The following is a 12,169-nucleotide window of genomic DNA, read 5'->3' as shown; positions in this document are numbered from 1 at the left end:
ATAGGGGTGGTTTTTGGTTTGCTTCATTCTGTATTACTGCAATAAATCGACGACTAACAGAAAATCAAACTGAAAAAAACTGAGCGCAACAAAGCAGTGATGGTGCAGTGATTACCAATAGTGAATGTAGTGGTCAGTAAAATCAGGACCCAGAGAGCAGAACTGCAGGACTGCATGACTGACCTACACACACACACACACACACACACACACACCCCAGAAAGAAAAGTAAAAAGAGGATAAAAATACAAAAAGTGCTTCCAGTGCCCTAAAACAAAGTAACAGCGTGTTTGTTTTAAACTCATTTCAATCTGTATCATATAGTCGATTACACAAGCCATAGTAGTGATGTGTTTCCCTGTATTTAGACTCAAAACACACATGAATAAATGTGGAAAACACACGACTGTGCAGGGCGAGTGAAACGTTACAAACTACTCAAATGTCTGTAAGACACTTAGACGCCTTGTGCTGCTAACAATTACCAAAGAACAACATGACTGGCTGTTTAACATCTGGATAAACTAACAACTGGATGAACGTAATAATTAAGGGGGTCCACATACTGGCCTTATAGTGTGCCTTGGTTTGGCCCAATGACATTGGCCCAATCTCTTCCCCAATCAATGGCCATTTACGAAATAAGTCATAATATCCATCTCGGATCACGTGAGACGCAAGCCGTCAAAGACGATCCTGACATTCACTGACGGAACTGCTTTTACCTGCTTTTTCCACGTAAAAAGACCCTAAAAGACCCTAAATGGACCCTACAGTAGAATGCCTACACTGACCGCATTTGATGCTACGGTCAGTCCAGTACAATAACAATCTAGAAAATCATATTTGAATGTGAAGCTTGTAACATTCAACATGGCGGCTGTTTTCAGAGAAGGGTCCGCCCCACAACGAGTCTACATAGTGCTCATAAACTACAGACGTATACACTGTAAAGATGATATAGATACAGACTGCATGATGGTTCCACTTACATTACATTTCAGGCATGAGTTCAGGTCTGGATCTCCATCCAACCTCAGCGTGGACCTTGCAGACGCGTCTCTCTATCAGATGTCGGGTCATCAGCTCAGCTCGGAGGCTTTCTAGCTACATCAGAAACAGTACAGATAAAGATAAAGACAGAACAGAGGTGAAGAACAGCAACACTATCCAACCATCCTAGTCTCACCAATCATCACTAGGTTTTATACACAATTAGCACAGTATAAAGAAAGAAGCAACAGAGGTTATAATGCTGTAGCTTCTAGAAACTCTGGTGTCATGCAGCACTGCTTAATGAACAGCACTTATTCACACATACAGGTTCACGACAAATAAGGGCATGCCACTGTTCTATCTGCTCTAATGTAATCTCTGCATTCATGCTGGTTTCATGTGTTTCGGAATAACTTTGGATACTATGTTCAACATAACCTGTACACTGACATGCCTAAAGTCATGGGACAGGCATTGTGTAGGACCTTCTCTAGCCCAGCGATTCCACAAGTGGACAGAAGACGTCTGGAGGGATGTTGAGCCATCTGGACAGCCGCCCACAGCTTTGTGGTGTTCGTAGTTGCAGGATCTCTGGTGTGAATGTTCCTCTCCACCACATCCCATAAGTGCTCAACTGGGACAAACGCCCAGGCTGTGAAATTCACCGGAACGCTCCTCAAACCAGCTCTGGACATGAGAGAACACAGCCCATGAGAACACACCCCACCCCAGGATGGAACCACCACCAGTTTGCACAGTTCCTTGTTGACAACTGCGGTCAATGGCTCCAGGGGCTGCACCACACATGAACCCACATGTTGCCAGTCCTCTAAAGTCCAGTTAGCAACTTCACAAGCCCAGATGAGGCTCCAGTGTCATTGTGTTAACAGAGGCACTCAGGTGAGTCTTCTGCTCCTGTATCCCATGGAAGCTGGGATGTACATCTGGGGTTTCCTGCAGTGAATGAGTCGATTGTCTGTCGCAAGGTCAGTACGTCTATTACTATTAGTAAATGTTTGGGGGCAGTCGTGGGCTGGAGGTTAGGGAACTGGCTCTGTGACCGGAAGGTTGCCGGTTTGATCCCCAGCACCAACAGTCCATGGCTGAAGTGTCCTTGAGCAAGACGCCTAACCACCAACTGCTCCCCGGGTGCCGTGGATAGGGCGGGTAAGTGTGCTCACTGCCCCCTACTGTGTGTGTGTATTCACTAGTGTGTGTGTGTGTGGTGTTTCACTTCACGGATAGGTTAAATGTGGCGGTGGAATTTTCCTGTGTGTGGGATTAAAAAAGTCTCACTTAACTACGCAAAAAACACAGCCTATACATGCAAATAAACAAAGTAGGTTTAAAAGTGATTTTATACCACTAATAAAAATGTTAAATGGCATTGGAAAAGAGAAAAAAGAAAAGTCCAGAACAAATCACAGAATGAGCTACATTTTCTTTATGTGCAGATGATTTGGGGGACTTCTGTATGTAAATATGTCTATAAAGATGTAGATACATTTCCAGACTCAGCCTATAATAAACATCCACCCCTTATGAAATGGAGTTACATGAGCTGTGTTTAGATACTGGGACTTTCGGATGATGAAACTGGAAGATGAAAAGTATACGTAACGTTTTCTTACAGGGTTTGGGTTGTAAGCCTGTGAAAATGGCAGGAGTTATACCACATGCTTTAAATGGAGGACCACCAGGTCATGTGATGTGATCCATAACTCATATGTACTTCTCTCCGGTCTCTGGAACCTCAGCTTTCCTCCTTCTTTTAAGGTGGCGCCACACACTGACTTGGTGCATTAGAGCAGGAGTAAGTTGTGTAAGGCTGCTCTGTGCTGGAATTGGGCTCTTCTCCCAGTTCAGGACTCACTATTGTACCGTTAGTGTTGTTTCACAACAGAAGCAGCGCATAGCAGGAGGGCCTGTGTTACCAGACGGAGGGGCTGGGCCCCATGCCTGGGTCGGACAGCTCCTCAGTAATGTAAACAAGGGCGATGACTGTACTCACGGTTTCCTTTGAGGAGGAAAACCAGCTCAGCGGTGAGGAAAAAACCACAGCGATTAGCCCTGGGGCAAATTCCTCTTCTAATGGTCCTGTTCCTCTTTCGGAACTTCGTTTGTTTCCTTATTCTCTTGTTGCCGAATCTGCGTCACAGAAACAACAGCCAACTAGTGAACGAGCTGCAGTACTAATGCGCGGCCACTAGAGGGCCACATTCCCCTGCTTTTAAACCCAGCGCTGCTCTCAGTCTCCCCTAACAGAAGTGCCTCTCTGTGGGTTTCTTTGCTGGACGCCTGCCCAGCCTGTGTTAAAGCCTGAACATGCCCACTGTGGACGAAACCAGTCCTGCGTGTTCGTTGATGCAAAATAAATGAGACGAGTAGATCAGACTGAAGTGAAACAAACGGTTTTATTACAGAATTCTGGAGAGGTTACAAACAGAGAACATGCATCATGTATCTCCCAGGTCAGCTCTGACCGCTTCTCCTGACCCCCTTTATAGTCGCATGACCGCTCCTCCCTTTCCCAAGATATCAGTAGATTCCATCAAGCCTCCAGTGTGTGTGTTAGGCCATCTCACCAATCTATACCATAAAAGTTTAGGATGTGCTCAGACGTGAGCGCGTCTGCAAGGTCAGCTTAAGGTGTCCCCTGTGTTTATCAACTCTCCCCGTTTCCAGACAATGGCTCTGCTTATCTGACCAGATGAACCACATGTGTGGTGTGCTAATCCCAGTGTCTACTACTATCAGCTTCGAGGTATTTCCTGTTATCTGACGTCCTTGTGTATTCCACCATTAGTCAGCACACAGCCTTATGTGCTGAATTAAATCACAGTACTTTTACTCTTGAGTTCATTTTTAATGAAATACTTTAATTCTCCTAACGTTACAGAGTAAAAAAAAGAAATGATGAGTGTATCAGCTCAGAAACCAACACGAACAAAGCGAGGTTAAATTTAAAATGATAAAATAAAATAAAAACTTTTAAATAAAAAATTATAAAAATAAACCAGCCCAAACTCATTTACTATAAAATGAAATGGTGTTTGTAGAAATTCAGAAAAAAGCCGCGTCAGTCTCGACTGCATATGTGGACATATTTCTATATTGAGCTCTATTTACACAAAGTTAGGTTAGTTCATCATTTATGTTGAACAGACTCTCCCAAAGTTTTACGCTGCTGCGCTGACGTTGAACCGCGTGCTGCACTGGACCGGTATGACCAACAAGTTTGACCACTTTCCTTTTCCTCAGTTTAAATTCCACCTGAAGGATCTTCTCATCTTCTGTCTGAGGAACACACTTTCCGCCCAAGAAACATTACCAGAATTCCAAGAATCAGACCTATGACCCCGAAAACCCCTGCTCCGATTCCTAATCCTTTGCGATATCCATCTTCACTTCCCTTCTGATATCCATCCATCCATATGGAGCTCTGCTGTACATCTAAAGTAGGAGGTGAAACAGAGGAGGTAAATGTGATCAACACTCTTTAGGAAAGTCTTCAGGTTCTACATGAAAGATCAGACTGACGTAAATCAGTTTATTCACAAAGAAAAATACGTTTCTGGGAATAAGTGTTGGGTGGTATTACGGTATTACGGTACACGACTGTATTTAAAAATTACACCAGTATCTAAAAATGATAACATGTCAAATTTCAATCCTCCATCTGAACGACCAGATAAACACATTCCACCTGTTTATACGTTAGAGGAGTCACTGACTGATGGAGTGAGAGCTCACCGATAGGTAGAGAAAGAACAGATCTCAAAAAAATCACTTTGCTTCTCATGGAAAGGGCAAACTGTGATATTGTGCCGGATGCTGTCCACTTTGGAAAAGCGAGAGGAGAACAGAGTTTCTCTTCATGCAGGAGCTGAACACAACTCAGTCAGGCAAAGCACAAAACTATCAAATCAAACGGGTCGAAAAGTGCAAATAAGATCTTTCCTCCTCACAGAACAGACAAACGGGAACACTGGGCTACTGTCCGTTTTAGGAAACTGAAAGCAGCAGTGAGACCTTCATCATGTCATTCAGCACCTGAACCTTTATGTTCTTGCACATGTAACTCAGATGTTTGTAGCCCAGCTTGAGCTGCTTCTGGAGAATCTAATCCTTGTGACATTTGTGAAAAAGTTCCAGATGCTGGAACCAAGCTGATTCTTCAGTGAGCCAGTGAGCTTTAGTCAGCCAGAACTGAGCATGTTCTGGGCTGAGCAGAGCTGCGCTGTGTTTCAATTATACTGTTTCTAATTCTGTACCTTCTCTTCTCTAATGATCAACACAGGCTTTTATTTCTAGCAGAATGACTGTGATTGGTTCTAATGACCACCTTGTCTGTTCTGAGACCTCCCCCTGACTGTGGTTGGTCCCAATCACCCCCTCCATTATTCTGAGACCTCCCCCTGACTGTGGTTGGTCCCAATCACCCCCTCCATTATTCTGAGACCTCCCTCTGACTGTGGTTGGTCCTAATCACAGCTCCTTAGTTCTGAGATCTCCACAGCAGGCCTGATGGTAGTTCAGTTTCATTTCTTTATTGATTTGCACTGCCAGCTTAATTCAGTTCAGTTCACCACCAGCAGCACATCAGTACAGAAACAGTGCCTGGTAAAACATGGCGAATGCTGTTAAAACACTAAATGCACTTTGGAGAAAGAAAAACACTGAAATCATACCTTGGACGGTCACTGTGTAGGTGTGAATGACCTCTTTATTCCTGCTGTCCATTACAGTATAAACTCCACTGTCAGATGGAGCCATTCTTCTCAGCTCAACACCAGATGTGAGTGATGATCTCTGTGTCTATTCAGGTTTACACTGTAGTGAGGGTCCATCCACTGTACAGATCTGACCACTGGATGGTCCAGGTGTACCTGTACTGTTATAAATCACGTCCACTGCATCTGATACGTCCACCCTTAGGATCAGAGATTCACCGGCCATCATCTCAACTGTAGTGTTCAAGGCTGAGAGAAAAACAATCAGAAACATCCTGAATTCTGTGCAGATCTGATCTGTAACATCAAATAATGTAAATCTGTTCTATCAGTGAGGAAAACAGCTGGACACTTACACTCAATCTGTAGATGAACATCACAGACGTCCTTGCTGGCACAGTCACACGTGTACCAGCCTCTCTTACTGAAATCAGCGTCAGTGATGATGAGAGAGAGATTCCCCTTCAGGTACTGATCATGGATCATCTGATATCCCTCCTTCACTGATCTACATGAAGTCTGATCACACTCAGCCAGAGTGTCACTGCGTTTGTGGAACACAGTCCATCTCGCTAAACCAGAGCATCTCTCAGAGCAGGACAGAGTAGCAGAGTCATGCAGCTTCACCTTCACTGGACCGTTCACTGATTCAGACCCTGAAAAATACAAAAGGAACATAAAGAGTCTGTTTGATTAAAAAGGAAATCTCTAATTCTTCTTAAAGTTAAAAGAAGCTAAATGAATTGTTGAAAGTTGAAAATTGCTGAAATTAATGTCTATAAAACGCAGCCGAACTAAGAATCTCCAGCTGAACATCACTGGTTGGTAACAGGGGACCAGGCACTACATTTCAAATGAGCTAAACTGGAACATTTACAGAACTGGTGATTGTCTCTGTGGATCTAAACTGAATAAACTAAACAGGCTCTGTTCAGCTTCACTTACACTTCCTGTTCTCTGTAACTAGATGAGGTCAGCAGGTGGCTAAAAGGCTAACTGGCTGGTTAGGCTGACTCCTCTGCTGAAAAAGAATCACAGAGATGTCTAAAATCTAAAATTGATCTAAAACATCTAAAATTCACACATGCGTGTTTAGACAAATCAGGAACAATGTTCTGGAACTTGTTATAATCAGAAGAAATAAAATCAAAACTCTGCTAATAATTCAGCTCATTGTGTTTGGAGAAAGAAGGGTTGAGCGTATGATCTCTGGAACACCCACAATACATGCAGCCTAATAATCCATTAATAATCCGACTAATAGCTCGATCGGAATAGAATACGTCCATGTAAACACCTCAATAGTCTAGTCTGATTGAGGCCATTTGGAATACAGTTTCTATCCGATTGATCAAGGTGGGAAATCCTGTAAATAATCCATTAAATGGAATGATAATGTCTGTGTAAACGCCTGTATCCGATTACATTCCGTATCGGAAAGTTTAAGTAGATTCTGCGCATGTGTGTCGCATCATATGTGAATGTGATGGGAAGAGTGACATTTCTACAAGACAATGATCCCAAACATAGAAAACAACCCAAGACTGGTTTCCAGAAAGAATGCAGTTGAAACAGTTGGACCCTCGTAACCTTAGAATTTAAGAGGGTTTGTCAAGAGGAAAGTCAGTCACTTCCACTTCTTACCACAGACATTTCTAGGCATTCTCACTATTCATTCCATTTTAAAACTATTTCTTTGTTTATGCTTGTTCATATTTACAAGCGCACGGTCAAATTACAGTATGCATACAAAATAAAATGAAACTAAACTCAGGGGTAGAATTGAGAGATTGACATGTTTTCAAATTTCAAATAATAATAATTTTAAAAACCTGGTTTACAAAAGTAAAAAAGTACAGTGTGTAATAATATCATGAAAACATTGTAGAGTGTGTTATTTCATCAAGCTCTTCCAGCTCTGGGTGTTAAAGGTCAGGTTTGACCCACACAGACTGACTGCTTGGAGGCAAATTAACTGGGTCTGTCAGACTTCAGGTGTATCGTTTTCTGGGATGTCTATGAAATACATGTTGGATAAAGTTTGGCTCTATCATGATGAATACCATCACAATTTATATAGCAAACAGCATCACAAACTCAATGATGGCATGCCGGAAATATTAACTCGGTTACTGAAGCGTTTGTGTCCGAGTCGCGGATAAAACAGGACATTAAACCACTTCGGTATCCCAAAATCAGCCCTTAAAGCATATGGAGTTCTGTGGAGAACAAACATCAAAACACATCTGGTTTACAGCTGGATCATTAATTCACCACCACAACGAGCAGCAAAGAACAACAGCTGGAATCAATGAAGCTCAAGTATCTACTCTCAAGACATGGAGACCGGATTATTTTGATTCAAGAAAGAAGATTGGAGCAAATGGTTTGCTGTGAATTGTATAAGTGTAAGATGAGTTTCATCTCGTTTCGTTTATTAGTAACATATTTAATAATGTTTAACAGAGGGGATGAGTGGAGCAGTGGGATAGAGAGGGATAGGGGTGGTTTTTGGTTCATTCTGTATTACTGCAATAAATCGACGACTAACAGAAAATCAAACTGAAAAAAACTGAGCGCAACAAAGCAGTGATGGTGCAGTGATTACCAATAGTGAATGTAGTGGTCAGTAAAATCAGGACCCAGAGAGCAGAACTGCAGGACTGCAGGAATGCCTACACTGACCGCATTTGATGCTACGGTCAGTCCAGTACAATAACAATCTAGAAAATCATATTTGAATGTGAAGCTTGTAACATTCAACATGGCGGCTGTTTTCAGAGAAGGGTCCGCCCCACAACGAGTCTACATAGTGCTCATAAACTACAGACGTATACACTGTAAAGATGATATAGATACAGACTGCATGATGGTTCCACTTACATTACATTTCTCCATGGATTGGGCTGCCCACCGCTCCGGGCAAGTGCGCTCACTGCCCCCTACTGTGTGTGTGTGTATTCATTAGTGTGTGTGTGGTGTTTCACTTCACGGATGGGTTAAATGTGGCGGTGGAATTTCCCCGTTTGTGGGGTTAAAAAAGTCACTTAACTACGCAAAAAACACAGCCTATACATGCAAATAAACAAAGTAGGTTTAAAAGTGATTTTATACCACTAATAAAAATGTTAAATGGCATTGGAAAAGAGAAAAAAGAAAAGTCCAGAACAAATCACAGAATGAGCTACATTTTCTTTATGTGCAGATGATTTGGGGGACTTCTGTATGTAAATATGTCTATAAAGATGTAGATACATTTCCAGACTCAGCCTATAATAAACATCCACCCCTTATGAAATGGAGTTACATGAGCTGTGTTTAGATACTGGGACTTTCGGATGATGAAACTGGAAGATGAAAAGTATACGTAACGTTTTCTTACAGGGTTTGGGTTGTAAGCCTGTGAAAATGGCAGGAGTTATACCACATGCTTTAAATGGAGGACCACCAGGTCATGTGATGTGATCCATAACTCATATGTACTTCTCTCCGGTCTCTGGAACCTCAGCTTTCCTCCTTCTTTTAAGGTGGCGCCACACACTGACTTGGTGCATTAGAGCAGGAGTAAGTTGTGTAAGGCTGCTCTGCGCTGGAATTGGGCTCTTCTCCCAGTTCAGGACTCACTATTGTACCGTTAGTGTTGTTTCACAAGAGAAGCAGCGCATAGCAGGAGGGCCTGTGTTACCAGACGGAGGGGCTGGGCCCCATGCCTGGGTCGGACAGCTCCTCAGTAATGTAAACAAGGGCGATGACTGTACTCACGGTTTCCTTTGAAGCCTTTTTTGAGAAAAAAAAGGCTTTCTTAACCACAGCGATTAGCCCTGGGGCAAATTCCTCTTCTAACTGTGGCAGATGGTGTTCTTGTTCACTTATTCTCATTTAATACTACTGGTATGGGTTAATATTGGGACGTTACTATGACCCTATAAAAAGGAGGGCTTAGGGAGTCCTCTGCCCTGCTTGCCCCTCCCCCCCCCAAGGCCTCCATTTAGTTTTTACTCTGCCTCTTCATTGCTTTGTTGCCTTACATCTCCACTATTTTGCTGTTTCACGGCTTTACCTCAGAATTGTCCCGCAGCTGCTGCTGTTTTTCTTATGTTTTTGGTTTCGTTTTTTTTCTCCTCTGCTCCATATTTTGGGGAAGCGGTATATCTTTTTAAGGTGCTACTTGAAGACTAGTTGTTAATTTGCTATTCCCTTGGTTATTTATTTGTTTTTGGGTAGTTGTTTGTTTACTTTTTTTTGTTTTTTTTTTGCCCAGACGCGGGTTATCTCCTTTGGAGATTTCCGTTTTTTTTTGTGTTAAGGTTATTTATTTATTTTTTTGACTCTTGTGTTGGGTTTTTTTGTTTCTATTTTTCGAAATTCGTTAGATTATATTTTTGTTAATATTTTGGGCTTAGTTTAGTTAATTATTTCTTTATTTATGTGTGTATTTTTTTTAGTTTAATTATTCTTTATTTTCTTTGAAGCGCAGGCCTTATTTTGGTTTGGCTTGTAGCTCTTATTTGTATCGTTTTTCCTACTGTTTAATTTTATTTTTGTTATGTGAGTGCTTTATTTGGGTATGTTTTCAGTTTTGGGTTTGTTTATTTAGTTATTCTGTTTTCTTGTGACTCTAATTGGTTTTGTTTTTTTGTTTAGGAATCTCTTTATGCTTTTTCTTTTTCAATAAATTGTGGTGGTAGCTAACTTTCTAGTTTCCAGTCCCTAATATGGGATCATTTTCCATGCTCTTTTAGACAAGTGTTGATTTAATTTAACAGCTGCAGCTAAGTATTTTTATAGTTTTAGATAGCTATTTGAGTTTTTGAAATGAATGTTGACATGAAATAAAAGTATTTTCTGAAAATAAAAAAACTGACTTGTGGAAAACATGTCTCTGTCTTAAACAAAGGAACCTGAGTTTTTCTTGTGGCTAGAATTACTAATTATTTCCCGAGGTGAAATTCCTTGGGTGGCGTAGTCGATGATTAAAGGGTAATTTTATATAACCCTATTTTAGTGTGCATTATCCCTTTTGTAATGAACGTCACATAACGGCCCTGATCCTCGTTCATAACTTCTTTTTGTTCCTTATTCTCTTGTTGCCCAATCTGCGTTACAGAAACCACAGCCAACAAGTGAACGAGCAACAGCTGAGCTCTGAGTTACTCCGTTATCCAAGCACGCTGCAGTACTAATGCGCGGCCACTAGAGGGCATATCCCTGCAGTCTTCGGGCGGAAGGAAGGATACACCCTGGACATTCCCACCAAAGTCCTTCTAGATTCTCAGATCTACTCCCTCTGCTGGAAAACCATGGGGTCACTTCTTCATGTGACTGATAAGCGGCAGAAGTGTTTGTTTACTGTGCCATTAGGTTTATGGTGACCTTTTGTCAGACTTTGTGCTAGGAAGAACCGCCAGAACCCTTTGGCACATTCATAGGGGTGTAGCCGAGGTGGGCCGGATGGGACAAAATCCAAAATACCCATTAAAACCCATTGAACCCCTTTTAGTAAAACCAGCGAAAATGACCTTTATGTAAACACCGGGTTAAAAGCACATCTTGATTTCATGTTTTTATCTTTCAGAGCATCTGAATGGAACGATCTCATGAAGTAAACCACGCCATTTGGTGTTTTTGAGCTACAAATCAATTGATTTGTACAATATCAGTTAATCTGTTGAGCAATTAGATCTAAACCTGGGGTGGAGCGTGAGATATGCCCCCATGTAATCAGGGGTCTGTTTGTTCTTCTGTGGGCTTAATTACATGACATTTTGTTGGTGAAGTCTCAGTGAGATCATTGGTCAATTTAAGATTCAGAAAGTGATCAATAATTGAACATACAACTTTCATTTGTTGCCATTCATAATTTTATAAATCTGGAAACAGGTGTTTTGTTCTGTTTAACGTAGTTTTTACACATTATGTAGTGGATAGTTAGTTTGCTGCATTTTAGGCCATAATCTACTACCAGCTATGACTGACTTTGAACAGCAGGGGGCGCTACAGCCTTAAAATAGCTGTATTAAAGCTGCTGAAACTGGACGGCAGTCAGAGGACTCCATATCCCCTCATACACATTCAGAGCAGGTTATTTACTGGACGTTTTATCCACAGATCAGTCAGAGACACATTACAGTCCCAGATTAATGAAATATGTCTGACGCTGGGCTGGTATTAGCAGCTCTGCTTTGTCTTTGACTCTGAGCAGATTGAATGTGTGGGGTTTTGTGTGTTTAGGATCAAAAGCTTGCTGTTTCACTCTGTGGTAAACAACAGAACTCCTGGCCTGAGCCATTCACTGGATCCTCTGAACTACATGATCAGATGAGGAATGCCATGAACTCACTAACACCGCTGCACTAAAGGCCAGATCTGTCCAGGCCCAGCAGCAGCCTGACCTTTAGAGCTGCTTTCTTTTCTCGGGAACAACATCCCGAGCCGAGCCG

The 12,169-nt window shown here is 41.9% G+C and overlaps 1 protein-coding gene and 1 long non-coding RNA gene across 2 annotated transcripts in view; both read right to left on the bottom strand.

Moving 5' to 3' along the window:
* The window catches only part of LOC119261778, an 85,836-nt gene extending 82,823 nt beyond the window's left edge, over nucleotides 1-3,013 (bottom strand). The window contains exons 1-2 of the mRNA XM_037531495.1: nucleotides 3,008-3,013; nucleotides 116-183 (exon numbers count right to left, since the gene is read on the bottom strand). Of these exons, the coding sequence (XP_037387392.1) occupies nucleotides 116-176 (61 nt within the window). The 5' untranslated portion in view covers nucleotides 177-183; nucleotides 3,008-3,013. The remainder of the gene's footprint in view (nucleotides 1-115; nucleotides 184-3,007) is intronic.
* Nucleotides 3,014-4,153: 1,140 nt separating this feature from the next.
* Nucleotides 4,154-8,400, bottom strand: LOC119261791. The gene is made up of 4 exons (XR_005129195.1): nucleotides 8,338-8,400; nucleotides 6,086-6,385; nucleotides 5,688-5,978; nucleotides 4,154-4,449 (listed from the first exon to the last, which is right to left on the bottom strand). It is a non-coding gene; the product is annotated as an uncharacterized LOC119261791 (long non-coding RNA).
* Between the last annotated feature and the right edge of the window lie 3,769 nt (nucleotides 8,401-12,169).

The sequence above is a fragment of the Pygocentrus nattereri genome, chromosome 20, assembly GCF_015220715.1.
Source record: "Pygocentrus nattereri isolate fPygNat1 chromosome 20, fPygNat1.pri, whole genome shotgun sequence".
Classification (NCBI taxonomy): domain Eukaryota; kingdom Metazoa; phylum Chordata; class Actinopteri; order Characiformes; family Serrasalmidae; genus Pygocentrus; species Pygocentrus nattereri.
Note: the sequence above shows the minus strand (reverse complement) of the source record. Positions and strands in the feature narration are given on the sequence as shown.